A 22,229-nucleotide genomic window follows, 5' to 3' on the forward strand; every position below is an offset into this window, starting at 1 on the left:
CACCTGCTCCACACTGCCTCCACTCTCTTCTCCACCTCTTGCGCACTGTCCATTGCTTTGGATGGCTGACCCCAGGTATTTAAACTCTTCCACCTACACTACCTCTACTCCTTGAGAGCTTGAAAAGAAGGCAATTGGACTTTTGTAAGTTTTTGAAGCCATTTCGCCTCTCATCCAAGAGGCTTCAGATGGTTGAGAGTTCCAGGCTGTAAACCCCCAGTGTGGGGTGCCGCATTGGAGATGGTCCCAAGAGTCACTAACAAACTATTTATCTTTTGAATTGCCACCTAAGCTAAGGAGTGAAAAAAGGAGTCACTGGGGCCAACAGATAAAACCCCTGTAAGACACTGGCCCACCTCAACAGGATGAGACTCAGGTGTACACCTGCTTTTAAAGGAGAAAGGACACTCTTTAGAGGGTGTCACTGTTCACATTTTTGGACAGAGAGAAGTAAAGGAGGCCAACTATGCCCAGTGTGAATGACCATCCTTGCCATAGATGGTGGCTGATCAACTGCCAGCCACCTACAATGTAGTCCTAAGATCCCTTCCAGCGCCCATTGACACTTTGCCTCAGATGACCTCAATAGCTCACGTGATGGCTGGGTGGTGCAATTTTTCACAGAGGCTTTATCAGCTGGCCCTGGCATTTATAAAATGGCCCGTGACTAAGGGTGTAAATACCCTGTAATTGAGTGGAATTTCAATGTATATTATTTGAAATTACAAAAGAAAATCATATTAATATACAAATGCTTGAAGGTAGGAACACTAGAGTAAGGTAGTAACAAGTCAGGCTTTTACAGGAAACAAATAATTAAACTGTAAGTGCAGTAGTGCATATGTAAATTTAAGAACTGCATAATTTCCTGGTAAATTAGCAGAAAAACAAACACTATTTCCCCATTTTGGACCATAAGTACTTAACTCAAAGGTATGCTGTACTTTTGTGTATTACAGGCAAACTTGCCCAACTTCTGAGTATTTTACAGGAAAGGAGAGACATATTATCCTGTAAGAAAGAGTAAGTAAAAAATGTAAACTGAATTATAGAAAATCCATCATTCACATTGAACATAATGAATATTAAATGATGATGTAAAAAAAAAAGATGCAAAAATATAACATTAATCCATTTCATATTAAAGCCCACTCCCTGAGAAGTACAGCGTACCTAGAATGTAAGACTGAGAAATATTGTTTCTCTACAAGATTAACAAACTATTTAAAATTAGTTATGCTGTACTTAAGTTATTACTTACATAATTGTGTCTCCTTTCCTGTAAAATACCTTGAAGTTGGGGAAATTTAAACCACTCCATAATATGGTCTGAATCCCAAAAAGTACAACATATTTATAATGAAAGATGGAGAAATATTGTCTTTCTGCTAAATTGCCAGGAAATTACACAGTACTTAAAATGATTTATGCACAATTTAAATTATAATTATTTCTGCGTATCCTGTAACACCAACCCAACTTGTTAACCCCTTATTATAGTGTATCTACCATTAAATATTTGTAGGTAAATATAATTGCAAAAAGGGTAATTTCAAATCAAATACACTGGAATTCCATTTGATTACAAGGGAATAACATTCTTAGTCGCAGGCCGTATTATAAAGTGTTACCCGAGTTTATTGCCTTGGACTCCCACCAATATCCTTGGCCAATATCCAAAGACAAACTTTGAAAGACCTTTGAAAAGCCCGATGATCTATTGTTCAAGACTACTTTAAAAATTAGAAGGAGGTCTGGGATTCTTGGAAGCAAAATATAAAGAAATAACAGGTAACTCAAGACTTTTGCACAGTACTGTTTGAGCTAGCAAAAGCTAGCCTCACCCCCAAAATTGATTTTCTCTTTGGTGCATTGATTATTTTTCTCTCTGAGTCACTATGAAATGTAATAATGGGGTCTCCTGTGTATATATTATAAAGTCAGTGTTTGCAAATAGAGAGTCTGGTGAAAGAGAGGCTGTAAAGAGGTCAGAGAGTGAAAGAAGGGTTTGAATAGGTGCACTCAGTTTATTAGAAGCACCAGTCCAAACACTGCGGAAAATATTACTGCTAAAGTTATATCCTTACAAAAACTTACTTCAGAGAAAGTTAAGAAATATTATCAGGAAAAGTTTCTCTGTAGTTGTTCCACAAGTCTGTTACCTAGTCCCAAATGACTAAATGTCATGTGAGACATTTAATCATGTGCACACGTGAAATACAATCATTTAAAATGCAACTAACAAATGAAAAAAAACAAACAAACAAAACCCCCTTCTGGATAACAAATAACTTGTTAACACCTTACATGTGGAAAAAGGTGCACCCAGATGTATCAGTAATGTTCCCAACCCCTCCCCTAACTATTTGACATATTACCTAATTTCAGCTTCAGATGAGGTTTAAATAGCCAGAGACGAGAAGGCTGTAACACAGCTAAAAAGTCATGAACTAAACATTGTGCTCTAAAATCTAACTTATGTATTTAAAAAAAAAAGAAAGTATAATGTAAAAAATGTATAATGCACATTGTATACAGTCCAAACTATTCCGGACTATTTTTATAACATGTGACCAAAACTGGAAATTAGATTTTTTGCAATGAATTACAGTGTTAGCTGTGTGGAAAGTGAAATCATTAGCTTCTAAGCAGGACTTTAAATGTAATTATCTGCTCAAAAAATGTTATTTATGTACTTGTAATACTCTATAAGTATTCCTTCATATTAATGTAGTCTTTTTTGTAGAGATTAAATATTTAGAAATACTTTTTAACAGTTATTTATTTTTTTGGCTCTATTTTTCTTTGGCTTTATGTCCAATCAGCATGCAGAACTACAACCTACGTCATATGAAACGGACTGATAACATATCCTTTGGCTGAAGAAAGAGCTAGCAAGGAAGCAAACTGTTAAATAATACTCACGAAGTTAAAGGGCGGAAATGTCTGTACATTCAGACACCCAGACAGCTGAGTAACTCGGCTAAAGTTACAGCTGAAGTAGAATATTTTGCAGAGACTGCGAGTCTTACACAGGAATGAGCGATACTTATAGAGGAAGTCGCCCAATTGGCTAGCGTAATAGTAGCTAGCTCAGCTGCTAGCTGCCGTTAGCGAGGGGAGTTCTTTGTTTTGTTTTTCAGGTGGAGGTCCAACTAAACATGAAGAGAGACTATTAGTATTTAACTTTTACTTAGGAGTTTTATACGGATAAGCATGTAAAGAGTGCCCACAGCGGTAGTTAGCTGAACAGTAACTAAACAGTTTGTGGTGTAGAAAGTAAACAGCCAAGGGGGGCAACTTTAGCAGCAAATATCTTGTTTGTTGGCGTGGGTCAGGAAAGGACACGACGACATGGGTAACTGTCTCAAGTCTCCTACAGCAGACGACATTTCTTTGCTCCACGAATCCCAGTCAGACAGGGCTAGTTTCGGTGACGGGACAGACCCGGACCTGGAGCCACCTCCGCCCTACCAGGTGAGCAGCTGCTCAGTCTCAACTTCCAGGTGCTTTAATCCAAAAGGGCCGGGGGAGGGGAGCGGAACATGCCCGACACATGAGTAACATCATAGTTTGTGAGGTTAATGTCAGTTAAGAACATACATGCTAACATGCAGTAGGTGGTGATAACAAAGGATAACTCAGTTTCATATCTGTGGCCCTTTGAGAAGTAATCATACGTTTAGTATGTGTTAACAGAAGGCATTTATCAAAAGTTGTCAAACCAGACAGCTGCTGCATTATTCACCTTATCCCAGCACAGAGCCTAATCTAGTCTGACCACTTTCTTCAGGCACACAGTTAGCTTATAGGGGGAAGCACATGTTTTGGTTTCATATTGTTGTTTTCCTGTTTGTGCTACCAGGAGCAGGCTCACATGCCCATGTACCATCCTACACCCAGCCAGGCTCGTCTGGTCACCCAGCTGACAGAAGAAGAGCAGATCCGCATAGCTCAGCGCATTGGCCTGATCCATCACCTCCCTAAGGGCGTTTATGATGGAGGGCAAGACGGCTCAGAGAAGAAGATCAGAGAGTGAGCATTTTACATTTCTGAAATATGATGAGCTTACAACAAGCAGGGGTGCGGTTGCGTTTTTTTAACCTAAGAACTGAATAGACATTTTGGATCTCAGGCTGGTTGCTTCTCAGGAGTACATCGTAACAAAGTTGTTTAGGAGTTTGGCTGTTTCACAGTGTGTCACACTATTGTTATTATTAATGCAGGAGTGTGTCCTTATAATAGAAAATTATTCTGTCTGAAATGTATATATATTATAGGTTAGATATAATAAAACATAAACAATAAACGTAAAAATCTGAGGGTATGAAGTAAACTCTGTTTAGGTCAGATGTGATGTTGCAGCTGTTTTCAAACAAAAGCAAAATCTGGCTCATTAGCTTGAAAACAAACTGCATTTGTACTTATTCTTTCAACTTTTGTGGCACAAATTACTCTGTCATCTGTTAAAACATCTGTTAGCCTTAAGTAACATGTTTCCTTTAACTCAGCTGGTTCCCTGTTGTGTCCAACATAGTAACAGTGACCAGAAATGAAGCAAAACCACAGTCCATTTTCAAAACTGAAAAACTTCCTCTTTTGGTCCCAGGTTTTTTAGAGCATCTCTGGTCTCTTTAGTTTATCCCCCATCTGTCTCTTTACTGCTGTTAAACCCAGTGACAGAGCTCCTAAGTAGCTGTTAGCAGACTGCTATTATACCTCGTGGGCTAGACAGCATTGGAATTTTAGAAATGAGCTATGTTTCAAAAATTAAAAAGCGAGTTAAGAAGCGTTAGTATTAATTGTTGTGTACATTAGTTTTTGCTTCATGTGATTGGGAATGTGTGTAAGGAAGCTGCACAGTTAGAAGTTTTGATGTTGTGTCAAGCGTTCAAAGTGCAGATGTTTTGAAACACTGCTGTGAAGTGTGTTTCAAAACACCCAGGGCACATGGCTACAGCTAGTTGAAGTTTCGGTGTGTTTAACCCCAGTTTTGACAGGTGGCTTACCTGCTGTTTCCAGGTTTGATTGACATTGTGTAGAACAAATCTGATGACACCACATACACCCAGAAAACCTATAACTTTTTATAGGATTGGAAAAACAAAGGAATCTACAGACAGTTGTGGGATCTTTTTGACAGTTGGGTTGGTGAAACCCACAGAGTACACACAACACAACTGCTGATGCCACTGTAGAGGTCAAAAGATAACTGTTGTTGCAAAAAGACATGATTCACTAGTATTTTGGCAGGAAGTTGTGTTGTATAGCCACACATTTATATCATGGCAAAAAAAAAAATACCAACACTATGTATGCTCATAACAAAAGTGCCACGTGAATGGATTTTTTTGGAGAGGTAACATATAAAAACAGAAGTTGATTCAGCCTGAAAGCAACCAAAAAACCAAATTTTTGAATAAAAATCTTTTCATAGGGCAAATATAGATGTTGTTACTTGATCCTTTTCTCTTATTCATCTTCGTCAGCAAAATGAGCAACATTCACTCCAATGTAGACAAAACATCTTCGACAAAGATTATTGGCCTATACTTAACCTTCCCATCACAAGAGAAAAAAATTAGGCTATTCAAAAAAACATAAATGGCTCAGAAAACCTTTAAATTGAGCACACTTTGATTGAACAAAGTTAAACATTGGCCAAACAAATATTTTGTTTATTTTTTACAAGATGTATGAAACTGTTAAACAGGTACCTTGTTAGTTAAATCACCTTTTAAATGTAATTTTGTGCCATTTATAAAATTGCAACACACACTGTGCCAGCACTAGCAGCAGGAGTATCGGTTTCTTCCACGTTAGTGTCCACACCATGAGGTTACACGTCGCTTTTTACTGTTTAGCCATTCAAAACCAAAACCGATAGTTATTTATTAAGCAAATACGCTAAATTTTATATCCGTTTGAACCGACACACAGTACTTCTGGCAAGTCAGAAGTCTATCAAGCATAACATGAAGAATACAACTAACTATGAATAAATAAGTAAATGGGTAAACGTGGTTCGCCATTTTAATCAAATAATAATAATAATAATAATAATAATAATAATAATAATAATAATAATAATAACTAGAAAGTGCATTTTCTGAAGAAACTGCAGTGTGAATGCTTGAATCTGAATGTATGCACTGAAATGAATTAATTGCTGAATTTTGAGTTATAGATCTTGAATGAGATAAAAAAAAAAAACAAAAAAAAAAAAAACGAATTTAACCTGAAAACAAAGGTGCTGAACTGCTAAAAGCTGAAGGTTACACAGAAGAAGGAGTTGGAAAAAAACTGAAAATGTTTTAAATGTAAATTAGAAAACCCTAAGAAATGAGAAAAGAACATTTAGAGTCAGAAAACATCTGAATGAATATTAAAAGGTCATATTCTTTGAATCACTGAATGACTCAAATGTGATCCCTCCACTTTGATCCACACAGTTTAAAAAGTTTAAATGCCTGAGCTTTGAAATATACGGTGTTGGAAAGAGAACAATAATGGCGACAATTTGAGGGTAAAATGATGGCTGTAACACTGTGGACACAGCAGCAGTTGAAAGAGAAGTGCTTAAGATGAATCTTGGTACAGTGGCAGGCAGAGCTCGTTAAGCAGGCAGGTGTGAGCCTGGTTGCTATAGTGACCGCACCCAAGGGCTCCATACACACGTACACAGACATGCGCCTCACTTTTGCTGCTTAAAATGAACAGAAAAGTCAGGCCGAAACAAATCGCTCCCAAATGAAAAGTAAAAGTCGTATTGACAAAATTCTTTCACCGTGAGCGACAGCAATGTCTAGTCTACCTAATTCTCAGTTTTCATGCCTGTGGAGCTTATTATATGGACGTGGTGACAGTGGAAAGACACCATGCTCTTCTGATTTTCAAACGAACCTTCTGAGCCATTTTAACATTAGAGTCTATGGAAGAGTTGGAGGGAGGAGGCTGTGCATTGGTGACATTTATGAAAGAACCATAACACCTAGGACAATAGTAAACACATTGGATGAAAGAGGACAGCGATGGCTACGTTTTGAGGGTAAAATGGCGGCTGTAGAGCAAACGCTGTGGACACAGCAGCAGTTTTAAAAAAGATTTTAAGATTAATTTTTTTGCTCCTCTCACTCTAGCAGTTGAGCTCTCTCACTCTAGCCCCAACATTCCGTCCCATACACACCCATTATAAACTCTGAAACGGGTGAAAAAACATCATGAAACTTAAACTGGAACTGAAGAAAAAGTATAATAGATATTGAAAAGATAAATACAAGTTGAATAGTTGAATGTCTTGTCTTCGTTTTAAAGTTGGAATGGTGGCTCTATGTCAATGTATGTGGAAGTAGATACAGTTTAAAGAGGAGGAATTTGAATGAGAATTTGAAGGGTCTCCCCATTGAAATACATTATAAATTTTTGTTGAATAAAGTTGAATAAAATAAAAAATATAAATGTTAAAAATGAGAAAAATAGAAGCAGTGTTGTCCAAAAGAATAGGAATCTAACGGTGTTTGAATGGTTTTTCTAAGTTGAACGGTTTTGAAGGAGATAGATTACAAAAAACGTACGGAATACAGAATAATAACTAGAAAGTGCATTTTCTGAAGAAACTGCAGTGTGAATGCTTGAATCTGAATGTATGCATTGAAATGAAATAATTACTGAATTTAAGTTAAAAATTTTGAATGAGATAAAAAAAAAAAAACCCCGAATTTAACCTGAAAACAAAAGTGCTGAACTGCTAAAAGCTGAAGGTTACACAGAAGAAGAAGTTGGAAAAAAGCTGAAAATGTTTTAATTGTAAATTAGAAAAACCTAAGAAATGAGAAAAGAACATTTAGAGTCAGAAAACATCTGAATGAATATTAAAAGGTCATATTCTTTGAATCACTGAATGACTAAAATGTGATCCCTCCACTTTGATCCACACAGTTTAAAAAGTTTAAATGCCTGAGCTTTGAAAGATACGGTGTTGGAAAGAGAACAATAATGGCGACAATTTGAGGGTAAAATGATGGCTGTAACACTGTGGACACAGCAGCAGTTGAAAGAGAAGTGCTTAAGATGAATCTTGGTACAGTGGCAGGCAGAGCTCGTTAAGCAGGCAGGTGTGAGCCTGGTTGCTATAGTGACTGCACCCAATGGCTCCATACACACGTACACAGACATGCGCCTCACTTTTGCTGCTTAAAATGAACAGAAAAGTCAGGCCGAAACAAATCGCTCCCAAATGAAAAGTAAAAGTCGTATTGACAAAATTCTTTCACCGTGAGCGACAGCAATGTCTAGTCTACCTAATTCTCAGTTTTCATGCCTGTGGAGCTTATTATATGGACGTGGTGACAGTGGAAAGACACCATGCTCTTCTGATTTTCAAACGAACCTTCTGAGCCATTTTAACATTAGAGTCTATGGAAGAGTTGGAGGGAGGAGGCTGTGCATTGGTGACATTTATGAAAGAACCATAACACCTAGTACAATAGTAAACACATTGGATGAAAGAGGACAGCCATGGCTACGTTTTGAGGGTAAAATCATACCTGTAGAGCAAACGCTGCGGACACAGCAGCAGTTTTAAAAAAGATTTTAAGATTAATTTTTTTGCTCCTCTCACTCTAGCAGTTGAGCTGCCTCACTCTAGCCCCAACATTCCGTCCCATACACACCCATTATAAACTCTGAAACGGGTGAAAAAACATCATGAAACTTAAACTGGAACTGAAGAAAAAGTATAATAGATATTGAAAAGATAAATACAAGTTGAATAGTTGAATGTCTTGTCTTCGTTTTAAAGTTTGAATGGTGGCTCTATGTCAATGTATGTGGAAGTAGTAAGAGTTTAAAAATGAGTAAGTTGAATGAGGATTTGAAGGGTCTCCCCATTGAAATACATTATAAATTTTTGTTGAATAAAGTTGAATAAAATTAAAAATATAAATGTTAAAAATATGAAAAATAGAAGCAGTGTTGTCCAAAAGAATAGGAATCTAACGGTGTTTGAATGGTTTTTCTAAGTTGAACGGTTTTGAAGGAGTAGGCTTTGAAAAAACGTACGGAAAAATAAAATATAACTAGAAAGTGCATTTTCTGAAGAAACTGCAGTGTGAATGCTTGAATCTGAATGTATGCACTGAAATGAATTAATTACTGAATTTTGAGTTAAAAATATTGAATGAGATAAAAAAAAAAACCCGAATTTAACCTGAAAACAAAAGTGCTGAACTGCTAAAAGCTGAAGGTTACACAGAAGAAGAAGTTGGAAAAAAGCTGAAAATGTTTTAATTGTAAATTAGAAAACCCTAAGAAATGAGAAAAGAACATTTAGAGTCAGAAAACATCTGAATGAATATTAAAAGGTCATATTCTTTGAATCACTGAATGACTCAAATGTGATCCCTCCACTTGGACCCACACAGTTTAAAAAGTTTAAATGCCTGAGCTTTGAAAGACACGGTGTTGGAAAGAGAACAATAATGGCGACAATTTGAGGGTAAAATGATGGCTGTAACACTGTGGACACAGCAGCAGTTGAAAGAGAAGTGCTAAAGATGAATCTTGGTACAGTGGCAGGCAGAGCTCGTTAAGCAGGCAGGTGTGAGCCTGGTTGCTATAGTGACTGCACCCAATGGCTCCATACACACGTACACAGACATGCGCCTCACTTTTGCTGCTTAAAATGAACAGAAAAGTCAGGCCGAAACAAATCGCTCCCAAATGAAAAGTATAGGTCGTATTGACAAAATTCTTTCACCGTAAGCGGCAGCAATGTCTAGTCTACCTAATTCTCAGTTTTCATGTCTGTGGAGTTTATTATATGGACGTGGTGACAGTGTAAAAACACCATGCTCTTCTGATTTTCAAACCAACCTTCTGAGCCGTTTTAACATTAGAGTCTATGGAAGAGTTGGAGGGAGGAGGCTGTGCATTGGTGACATTTATGAAAGAACCATAACACCTAGGACAATAGTAAACACATTGGATGAAAGAGGACAGCGATGGCTACGTTTTGAGGGTAAAATCATACCTGTAGAGCAAACGCTGCGGACACAGCAGCAGTTTTAAAAAAGATTTTAAGATTAATTTTTTTGCTCCTCTCACTCTAGCAGTTGAGCTGCCTCACTCTAGCCCCAACATTCCGTCCCATACACACCCATTATAAACTCTGAAACGGGTGAAAAAACATCATGAAACTTAAACTGGAACTGAAGAAAAAGTATAATAGATATTGAAAAGATAAATACAAGTTGAATAGTTGAATGTCTTGTCTTCGTTTTAAAGTTTGAATGGTGGCTCTATGTCAATGTATGTGGAAGTAGTAAGAGTTTAAAAATGAGTAAGTTGAATGAGGATTTGAAGGGTCTCCCCATTGAAATACATTATAAATTTTTGTTGAATAAAGTTGAATAAAATTAAAAATATAAATGTTAAAAATATGAAAAATAGAAGCAGTGTTGTCCAAAAGAATAGGAATCTAACGGTGTTTGAATGGTTTTTCTAAGTTGAACGGTTTTGAAGGAGTAGGATTACAAAAAACGTACGGAATAGATAAAATATAATAATAATAATAATAATAATAAAGATTCGAATAACAATACTGTGAATGCTTTTCAAGCATTCACACTAATAATAATAATAACTAGAAAGTGCATTTTCTGAAGAAACTGCAGTGTGAATGCTTGAATCTGAATGTATGCACTGAAATGAATTAATTGCTGAATTTTGAGTTAAAAATATTGAATGAGATTAAAAAAAAACAAAAAAAACAAACAAATTTAACCTGAAAACAAAGGTGCTGAACTGCTAAAAGCTGAAGGTTACACAGAAGAAGGAGTTGGAAAAAAACTGAAAATGTTTTAAATGTAAATTAGAAAACCCTAAGAAATGAGAAAAGAACATTTAGAGTCAGAAAACATCTGAAAGAATATTAAAAGGTCATATTCTTTGAATCACTGAATGACTAAAATGTGATCCCTCCACTTTGATCCACACAGTTTAAAAAGTTTAAATGCCTGAGCTTTGAAAGATACGGTGTTGGAAAGAGAACAATAATGGCGACAATTTGAGGGTAAAATGATGGCTGTAACACTGTGGACACAGCAGCAGTTGAAAGAGAAGTGCTTAAGATGAATCTTGGTACAGTGGCAGGCAGAGCTCGTTAAGCAGGCAGGTGTGAGCCTGGTTGCTATAGTGACCGCACCCAATGGCTCCATACACACGTACACAGACATGCGCCTCACTTTTGCTGCTTAAAATGAACAGAAAAGTCAGGCCGAAACAAATCGTTCCCAAATGAAAAGTAAAAGTCGTATTGACAAAATTCTTTCACCGTGAGTGACAGCAATGTCTAGTCTACCTAATTCTCAGTTTTCATGCCTGTGGAGCTTATTATATGGACGTGGTGACAGTGGAAAGACACCATGCTCTTCTGATTTTCAAACGAACCTTCTGAGCCATTTTAACATTAGAGTCTATGGAAGAGTTGGAGGGAGGAGGCTGTGCATTGGTGACATTTATGAAAGAACCATAACACCTAGTACAATAGTAAACACATTGGATGAAAGAGGACAGCGATGACTACGTTTTGAGGGTAAAATCATACCTGTAGAGCAAACGCTGCGGACACAGTAGCAGTTTTAAAAAAGATTTTAAGATTAATTTTTTTGCTCCTCTCACTCTAGCAGTTGAGCTGTCTCACTCTAGCCCCAACATTCCGTCCCATACACACCCATTATAAACTTTGAAACGGGTGAAAAAACATCATGAAACTTAAACTGGAACTGAAGAAAAAGTATAATAGATATTGAAAAGATAAATACAAGTTGAATAGTTGAATGTCTTGTCTTCGTTTTAAAGTTTGAATGGTGGCTCTATGTCAATGTATGTGGAAGTAGTAAGAGTTTAAAAATGAGTAAGTTGAATGAGGATTTGAAGGGTCTCCCCATTGAAATACATTATAAATTTTTGTTGAATAAAGTTGAATAAAATTAAAAATATAAATGTTAAAAATCTGAAAAATAGAAGCAGTGTTGTCCAAAAGAATAGGAATCTAACGGTGTTTGAATGGTTTTTCTAAGTTGAACGGTTTTGAAGGAGTAGGCTTTGAAAAAACGTACGGAAAAATAAAATATAATAATAATAATAATAAAGATTCGAATAACAATACTGTGAATGCTTTTCAAGCATTCACACTAACTAGAAAGTGCATTTTCTGAAGAAACTGCAGTGTGAATGCTTGAATCTGAATGTATGCACTGAAATGAATTAATTGCTGAATTTTGAGTTAAAAATATTGAATGAGATTAAAAAAAAACAAAAAAAAAAACGAATTTAACCTGAAAACAAAGGTGCTGAACTGCTAAAAGCTGAAGGTTACACAGAAGAAGGAGTTGGAAAAAAACTGAAAATGTTTTAAATGTAAATTAGAAAACCCTAAGAAATGAGAAAAGAACATTTAGAGTCAGAAAACATCTGAATGAATATTAAAAGGTCATATTCTTTGAATCACTGAATGACTCAAATGTGATCCCTCCACTTTGATCCACACAGTTTAAAAAGTTTAAATGCCTGAGCTTTGAAAGATACGGTGTTGGAAAGAGAACAATAATGGCGACAATTTGAGGGTAAAATGATGGCTGTGACACTGTGGACACAGCAGCAGTTGAAAGAGAAGTGTTTAAGATGAATCTTGGTACAGTGGCAGGCAGAGCTCGTTAAGCAGGCAGGTGTGAGCCTGGTTGCTATAGTGACCGCACCCAATGGCTCCATACACACGGACACAGACATGCACCTCACTTTTGCTGCTTAAAATGAACAGAAAAGTCAGGCCGAAACAAATCGTTCCCAAATGAAAAGTAAAAGTCGTATTGACAAAATTCTTTCACCGTGAGCGACAGCCATGTCTAGTCTACCAAATTCTCAGTTTTCATGTCTGTGGAGTTTATTATATGGACGTGGTGACAGTGGAAAGACACCATGCTCTTCTGATTTTCAAACGAACCTTCTGAGCCATTTTAACATTAGAGTCTATGGAACAGTTGGAGGGAGGAGGCTGTGCATTGGTGACATTTATGAAAGAACCATAACACCTAGGACAATAGTAAACACATTGGATGAAAGAGGACAGCCATGGCTACGTTTTGAGGGTAAAATCATACCTGTAGAGCAAACGCTGCGGACACAGCAGCAGTTTTAAAAAAGATTTTAAGATTAATTTTTTTGCTCCTCTCACTCTAGCAGTTGAGCTGCCTCACTCTAGCCCCAACATTCCGTCCCATACACACCCATTATAAACTCTGAAACGGGTGAAAAAACATCATGAAACTTAAACTGGAACTGAAGAAAAAGTATAATAGATATTGAAAAGATAAATACAAGTTGAATAGTTGAATGTCTTGTCTTCGTTTTAAAGTTTGAATGGTGGCTCTATGTCAATGTATGTGGAAGTAGTAAGAGTTTAAAAATGAGTAAGTTGAATGAGGATTTGAAGGGTCTCCCCATTGAAATACATTATAAATTTTTGTTGAATAAAGTTGAATAAAATTAAAAATATAAATGTTAAAAATATGAAATTTAGAAGCAGTGTTGTCCAAAAGAATAGGAATCTAACGGTGTTTGAATGGTTTTTCTAAGTTGAACGGTTTTGAAGGAGTAGGCTTACAAAAAACGTACGGAAAAATAAAATATAATAATAACTAGAAAGTGCATTTTCTGAAGAAACTGCAGTGTGAATGCTTGAATCTGAATGTATGCACTGAAATGAATTAATTGCTGAATTTTGAGTTAAAAATATTGAATGAAATTTAAAAAAAAACAAAAAAAAACCAACCAAATTTAACCTGAAAACAAAGGTGCTGAACTGCTAAAAGCTGAAGGTTACACAGAAGCAGAAGTTGGAAAAAAGCTGAAAATGTTTTAAATGTAAATTAGAAAACCCTAAGAAATGAGAAAAGAACATTTAGAGTCAGAAAACATCTGAATGAATATTAAAAGGTCATATTCTTTGAATCACTGAATGACTCAAATGTGATCCCTCCACTTTGATCCACACAGTTTAAAAAGTTTAAATGCCTGAGCTTTGAAAGATACGGTGTTGGAAAGAGAACAATAATGGCAACAATTTGAGGGTAAAATGATGGCTGTAACACTGTGGACACAGCAGCAGTTGAAAGAGAAGTGCTTAAGATGAATCTTGGTACAGTGGCAGGCAGAGCTCGTTAAGCAGGCAGGTGTGAGCCTGGTTGCTATAGAGACCGCACCCAATGGCTCCATACACACGTACACAGACATGCGCCTCACTTTTGCTGCTTAAAATGAACAGAAAAGTCAGGCCCAAACAAATCGTTCCCAAATGAAAAGTAAAAGTCGTATTGACAAAATTCTTTCACCGTGAGCGACAGCAGCTTCTAGTCTACTGAATTCTCAGTTTTCATGCCTGTGGAGTTTATTATATGGACGTGGTGACAGTGGAAAGACACCATGCTCTTCTGATTTTCAAACGAACCTTCTGAGCCATTTTAACATTAGAGTCTATGGAAGAGTTGGAGGGAGGAGGCTGTGCATTGGTGACATTTATGAAAGAACCATAACACCTAGTACAATAGTAAACACATTGGATGAAAGAGGACAGCCATGGCTACGTTTTGAGGGTAAAATCATACCTGTAGAGCAAACGCTGCGGACACAGCAGCAGTTTTAAAAAAGATTTTAAGATTAATTTTTTTGCTCCTCTCACTCTAGCAGTTGAGCTGCCTCACTCTAGCCCCAACATTCCGTCCCATACACACCCATTATAAACTCTGAAACGGGTGAAAAAACATCATGAAACTTAAACTGGAACTGAAGAAAAAGTATAATAGATATTGAAAAGATAAATACAAGTTGAATAGTTGAATGTCTTGTCTTCGTTTTAAAGTTTGAATGGTGGCTCTATGTGAACGTATGTTGAAGTAGTAAGAGTTTAAAAATGAGTAAGTTGAATGAGAATTTGAAGGGTCTCCCCATTGAAATACATGGGAAATTTTTGTTGAATAAAGTTGAATAAAATTAAAAATATAAATGTTAAAAATGAGAAAAATAGAAGCAATGTTGTCCAAAATAATAGGAATCTAACGATGTTTGAATGGTTTTTCTAAGTTGAACGGTTTTGAAGGAGTAGGCTTTCAAAAAACGTACGGAAAAATAAAATATAATAATAAAGATTAGAAGAACAATACTGTGAATGCTTTTCAAGCATTCACACTAATAATAACTAGAAAGTGCATTTTCTGAAGAAACTGCAGTGTGAATGCTTGAATCTGAATGTATGCACTGAAATGAATTAATTGCTGAATTTTGAGTTAAAAATATTGAATGAGATTTAAAAAAAAACAAAAAAAACCCGAATTTAACCTGAAAACAAAGGTGCTGAACTGCTAAAAGCTGAAGGTTACACAGAAGAAGGAGTTGGAAAAAAACTGAAAATGTTTTAAATGTAAATTAGAAAACCCTAAGAAATGAGAAAAGAACATTCAGAGTCAGAAAACATCTGAATGAATATTAAAAGGTCATATTCTTTGAATCACTGAATGACTCAAATGTGATCCCTCCACTTTGATCCACACAGTTTAAAAAGTTTAAATGCCTGAGCTTTGAAAGATACGGTGTTGGAAAGAGAACAATAATGGCGACAATTTGAGGGTAAAATGATGGCTGTAACACTGTGGACACAGCAGCAGTTGAAAGAGAAGTGCTTAAGATGAATCTTGGTACAGTGGCAGGCAGAGCTCGTTAAGCAGGCAGGTGTGAGCCTGGTTGCTATAGTGACCGCACCCAATGGCTCCATACACACGTACACAGACATGCGCCTCACTTTTGCTGCTTAAAATGAACAGAAAAGTCAGGCCGAAACAAATCGTTCCCAAATGAAAAGTAAAAGTCGTATTGACAAAATTCTTTCACCGTGAGCGACAGCAGCTTCTAGTCTACTGAATTCTCAGTTTTCATGCCTGTGGAGTTTATTATATGGACGTGGTGACAGTGTAAAGACACCATGCTCTTCTGATTTTCAAACGAACCTTCTGAGCCATTTTAACATTAGAGTCTATGGAAGAGTTGGAGGGAGGAGGCTGCGCATTGGTGACATTTATGAAAGAACCATAACACCTAGGACAATAGTAAACACATTGGATGAAAGAGGACAGCCATGGCTACGTTTTGAGGGTAAAATCATACCTGTAGAGCAAACGCTGCGGACACAGCAGCAGTTTTAAAAAAGATTTTAAGATTAATTTTTTTGCTCCTCTCACTCTAGCAGTTGAGCTGCCTCACTCTAGCCCCAACATTCCGTCCCATACACACCCATTATAAACTCTGAAACGGGTGAAAAAACATCATGAAACTTAAACTGGAACTGAAGAAAAAGTATAATAGATATTGAAAAGATAAATACAAGTTGAATAGTTGAATGTCTTGTCTTCGTTTTAAAGTTTGAATGGTGGCTCTATGTCAATGTATGTGGAAGTAGTAAGAGTTTAAAAATGAGTAAATTGAATGAGAATTTGAAGGGTCTCCCCATTGAAATACATGGGAAATTTTTGTTGAATAAAGTTGAATAAAATTAAAAATATAAATGTTAAAAATGAGAAAAATAGAAGCAGTCATGTCCAAAAGAATAGGAATCTAATGGTGTTTGAATGGTTTTTCTAAGTTGAACGGTTTTGAAGGAGTAGGAGTACAAAAAACGTACGGAATAGATAAAATAGAATAATAAAGATTAGAAGAACAATACTGTGAATGCTTTTCAAGCATTCACACTAATAATAATAAAGATTAGAATAACAATACTGTGAATGCTTTTCAAGCATTCACACTAATAATAATAAAGATTCGAATAACAATACTGTGAATGCTTTTCAAGCATTCACACTAATAAACTAGAAAGTGCATTTTCTGAAGAAACTGCAGTGTGAATGCTTGAATCTGAATGTATGCACTGAAATGAATTAATTGCTGAATTTTGAGTTAAAAATATTGAATGAGATTAAAAAAAAACAAAAAAAAAAAACGAATTTAACCTGAAAACAAAGGTGCTGAACTGCTAAAAGCTGAAGGTTACACAGAAGAAGGAGTTGGAAAAAAACTGAAAATGTTTTAAATGTAACTTAGAAAACCCTAAGAAATGAGAAGAGAACATTTAGAGTCAGAAAACATCTGAATGAATATTAAAAGGTCATATTCTTTGAATCACTGAATGACTCAAATGTGATCCCTCCACTTTGATCCACACAGTTTAAAAAGTTTAAATGCCTGAGCTTTGAAAGATACGGTGTTGGAAAGAGAACAATAATGGCGACAATTTGAGGGTAAAATGATGGCTATAACACTGTGGACACAGCAGCAGTTGAAAGAGAAGTGCTTAAGATGAATCTTGGCACAGTGGCAGGCAGAGCTCGTTAAGCAGGCAGGTGTGAGCCTGGTTGCTATAGTGACTGCACCCAATGGCTCCATACACACGTACACAGACATGCGCCTCACTTTTGCTGCTTAAAATGAACAGAAAAGTCAGGCCCAAACAAATCGCTCCCAAATGAAAAGTATAGGTCGTATTGACGAAATTCTTTCACCGTGAGCGGCAGCAATGTCTAGTCTACCTAATTCTCAGTTTTCATGCCTGTGGAGTTTATTATATGGACGTGGTGACAGTGTAAAAACACCATGCTCTTCTGATTTTCAAACCAACCTTCTCAGCCATTTTAACATTAGAGTCTATGGAAGAGTTGGAGGGAGGAGGCTGTGCATTGGTGACATTTATGAAAGAACCATAACACCTAGGACAATAGTAAACACATTGGATGAAAGAGGACAGCCATGGCTACGTTTTGAGGGTAAAATCATACCTGTAGAGCAAACGCTGCGGACACAGCAGCAGTTTTAAAAAAGATTTTAAGATTAATTTTTTTGCTCCTCTCACTCTAGCAGTTGAGCTGCCTCACTCTAGCCCCAACATTCCGTCCCATACACACCCATTATAAACTCTGAAACGGGTGAAAAAACATCATGAAACTTAAACTGGAACTGAAGAAAAAGTATAACAGATATTGAAAAGATAAATACAAGTTGAATAGTTGAATGTCTTGTCTTCGTTTTAAAGTTTGAATGGTGGCTCTATGTGAACGTATGTTGAAGTAGTAAGGGTTTAAAAATGAGTAAGTTGAATGAGAATTTGAAGGGTCTCCCCATTGAAATACATGGGAAATTTTTGTTGAATAAAGTTGAATAAAATTAAAAATATAAATGTTAAAAATGAGAAAAATAGAAGCAGTCATGTCCAAAAGAATAGGAATCTAACGGTGTTTGAATGGTTTTTCTAAGTTGAACGGTTTTGAAGGAGTTAGATGCCAAAAAACGTACGGAATATATAACTAGAAAGTGCATTTTCTGAAGAAACTGCAGTGTGAATGCTTGAATCTGAATGTATGCACTGAAATGAATTAATTGCTGAATTTTGAGTTAAAAATATTGAATGAGATAAAAAAAAAACAAAAAAAAAAAACGAATTTAACCTGAAAACAAAGGTGCTGAACTGCTAAAAGCTGAAGGTTACACAGAAGAAGGAGTTGGAAAAAAACTGAAAATGTTTTAAATGTAAATTAGAAAACCCTAAGAAATGAGAAAAGAACATTTAGAGTCAGAAAACATCTGAATGAATATTAAAAGGTCATATTCTTTGAATCACTGAATGACAAAAATGTGATCCCTCCACTTGGATCCACACAGTTTAAAAAGTTTAAATGCCTGAGCTTTGAAAGATACGGTGTTGGAAAGAGAACAACGATGGCGACGTTTTGAGGGTAAAATGATGGCTGTAACACTGTGGACACAGCAGCAGTTGAAAGAGAAGTGCTTAAGATGAATCTTGGTACAGTGGCAGGCAGAGCTCGTTAAGCAGGCAGGTGTGAGCCTGGTTGCTATAGTGACCGCACCCAATGGCTCCATACACACGTACACAGACATGCGCCTCACTTTTGCTGCTTAAAATGAACAGAAAAGTCAGGCCGAAACAAATCGCTCCCAAATGAAAAGTAAAAGTCGTATTGACAAAATTCTTTCACCGTGAGCGACAGCAATGTCTAGTCTACCTAATTCTCAGTTTTCATGCCTGTGGAGCTTATTATATGGACGTGGTGACAGTGGAAAGACACCATGCTCTTCTGATTTTCAAACCAACCTTCTGAGCCATTTTAACATTAGAGTCTATGGAAGAGTTGGAGGGAGGAGGCTGTGCATTGGTGACATTTATGAAAGAACCATAACACCTAGTACAATAGTAAACACATTGGATGAAAGAGGACAGCCATGGCTACGTTTTGAGGGTAAAATCATACCTGTAGAGCAAACGCTGCGGACACAGCAGCAGTTTTAAAAAAGATTTTAAGATTAATTTTTTTGCTCCTCTCACTCTAGCAGTTGAGCTGCCTCACTCTAGCCCCAACATTCCGTCCCATACACACCCATTATAAACTCTGAAACGGGTGAAAAAACATCATGAAACTTAAACTGGAACTGAAGAAAAAGTATAATAGATATTGAAAAGATAAATACAAGTTGAATAGTTGAATGTCTTGTCTTCGTTTTAAAGTTTGAATGGTGGCTCTATGTCAATGTATGTGGAAGTAGTAAGAGTTTAAAAATGAGTAAGTTGAATGAGGATTTGAAGGGTCTCCCCATTGAAATACATTATAAATTTTTGTTGAATAAAGTTGAATAAAATTAAAAATATAAATGTTAAAAATATGAAAAATAGAAGCAGTGTTGTCCAAAAGAATAGGAATCTAACGGTGTTTGAATGGTTTTTCTAAGTTGAACGGTTTTGAAGGAGTAGGCTTATAAAAAACGTACGGAAAAATAAAATATAATAATAATAATAATAATAATAAAGATTAGAATAACAATACTGTGAATGCTTTTCAAGCATTCACACTAATAATAACTAGAAAGTGCATTTTCTGAAGAAACTGCAGTGTGAATGCTTGAATCAGAATGTATGCACTGAAATGAATTAATTGCTGAATTTAAGTTAAAAATATTGAATGAAATAAAAAAAACCAAAAAAACAAACAAATTTAACCTGAAAACAAAGGTGCTGAACTGCTAAAAGCTGAAGGTTACAAAGAAGAAGAAGTTGGAAAAAAGCTGAAAATGTTTTAAATGTAAATTAGAAAACCCTAAGAAATGAGAAAAGAACCTTTAGAGTCAGAAAACATCTGAATGAATATTAAAAGGTCATATTCTTTGAATCACTGAATGACTAAAATGTGATCCCTCCACTTGGATCCACACAGTTTAAAAAGTTTACATCTCTGAGCTTTGAAAGACAAGATGTTGGAAAGAGAACAACGATGGCGACGTTTTGAGGGTAAAATGATGGCTGTAACACTATGGAGACAGCCGCAGTTGAAAGAGAAGTGTTTAAGTTGAATCTTGGCAGAGTGAGAGAGAGAGCTCGTTAAGCAGGCAGGTGTGAGCCTGGTTGCTATAGTGACTGCACCCAAGGGCTCCATACACACGTACACAGACATGCGCCTCACTTTTGCTGCTTAAAATGAACAGAAAAGTCAGGCCGAAACAAATCGCTCCCAAATGAAAACTAAAAGTCGTATTGACAAAATTCTTTCACCGTGAGCGACAGCAATGTCTAGTCTACCTAATTCTCAGTTTTCATGCCTGAGGAGCTTATTATATGGACGTGGTGACAGTGGAAAGACACCATGCTCTTCTGATTTTCAAACGAACCTTCTGAGCCATTTTAACATTAGAGTCTATGGAAGAGTTGGAGGGAGGAGGCTGTGCATTGGTGACATTTATGAAAGAACCATAACACCTATGACAATAGTGAACACATTGGATGAAAGAGGACAGCGATGGCTACGTTTTGAGGGTAAAATGGCGGCTGTAGAGCAAACGCTGTGGACACAGCAGCAGTTTTAAAAAAGATTTTAAGATTAATTTTTTTGCTCCTCTCACTCTAGCAGTTGAGCTCTCTCACTCTAGCCCCAACATTCCGTCCCATACACACCCATTATAAATTTTGAAACGGGTGAAAAAACATCATGAAACTTAAACTGGAATTGAAGAAAAAGTATAATAGATATTGAAAAGATAAATACAAGTTGAATAGTTGAATGTCTTGTCTTCGTTTTAAAGTTTGAATGGTGGCTCTATGTCAATGTATGTGGAAGTAGTAAGAGTTTAAAAATGAGTAAGTTGAATGAGAATTTGAAGGGTCTCCCCATTGAAATACATGGGAAATTTTTGTTGAATAAAGTTGAATAAAATTAAAAATATAAATGTTAAAAATGAGAAAAATAGAAGCAGTCATGTCCAAAATAATAGGAATCTAACGATGTTTGAATGGTTTTTCTAAGTTGAACGGTTTTGAAGGAGTAGGCTTTCAAAAAACGTACGGAAGAATAAAATAGAACTAGAAAGTGCATTTTCTGAAGAAACTGCAGTGTGAATGCTTGAATCTGAATGTATGCATTGAAATGAAATAATTACTGAATTTAAGTTAAAAATTTTGAATGAGATAAAAAAAAAAACCCCGAATTTAACCTGAAAACAAAAGTGCTGAACTGCTAAAAGCTGAAGGTTACACAGAAGAAGAAGTTGGAAAAAAGCTGAAAATGTTTTAATTGTAAATTAGAAAAACCTAAGAAATGAGAAAAGAACATTTAGAGTCAGAAAACATCTGAAAGAATATTAAAAGGTCATATTCTTTGAATCACTGAATGACTAAAATGTGATCCCTCCACTTTGATCCACACAGTTTAAAAAGTTTAAATGCCTGAGCTTTGAAAGACACGGTGTTGGAAAGAGAACAATAATGGCGACAATTTGAGGGTAAAATGATGGCTGTAACACTGTGGACACAGCAGCAATTGAAAGAGAAGTGCTTAAGATGAATCTTGGTACAGTGGCAGGCAGAGCTCGTTAAGCAGGCAGGTGTGAGCCTGGTTGCTATAGTGACCGCACCCAATGGCTCCATACACACGTACACAGACATGCGCCTCACTTTTGCTGCTTAAAATGAACAGAAAAGTCAGGCCGAAACAAATCGTTCCCATATGAAAAGTACAAGTCGTATTGACGAAATTCTTTCACCGTGAGCGACAGCAGCTTCTAGTCTACTGAATTCTCAGTTTTCATGCCTGTGGAGTTTATTATATGGACGTGGTGACAGTGGAAAG

The 22,229-nt window shown here is 36.3% G+C and overlaps 1 protein-coding gene across 1 annotated transcript in view; it reads left to right on the forward strand.

The window, feature by feature from the left end:
• Window positions 1-2,855: 2,855 nt before the first annotated feature.
• LOC146687630 (RING finger protein 11-like) overlaps window positions 2,856-22,229 on the forward strand; it is a 39,209-nt gene continuing 19,835 nt past the window's right edge. The window contains exons 1-2 of the mRNA XM_085439438.1: window positions 2,856-3,477; window positions 3,866-4,035. Of these exons, the coding sequence (XP_085295564.1) occupies window positions 3,355-3,477; window positions 3,866-4,035 (293 nt within the window). The 5' untranslated portion in view covers window positions 2,856-3,354. The remainder of the gene's footprint in view (window positions 3,478-3,865; window positions 4,036-22,229) is intronic.

This window comes from Copadichromis virginalis, linkage group LG18, assembly GCF_057382275.1.
Source record: "Copadichromis virginalis isolate Kocher_CV1m ecotype Utaka linkage group LG18, C_Virginalis_male_GT1.1, whole genome shotgun sequence".
Classification (NCBI taxonomy): Eukaryota; Metazoa; Chordata; class Actinopteri; order Cichliformes; family Cichlidae; genus Copadichromis; species Copadichromis virginalis.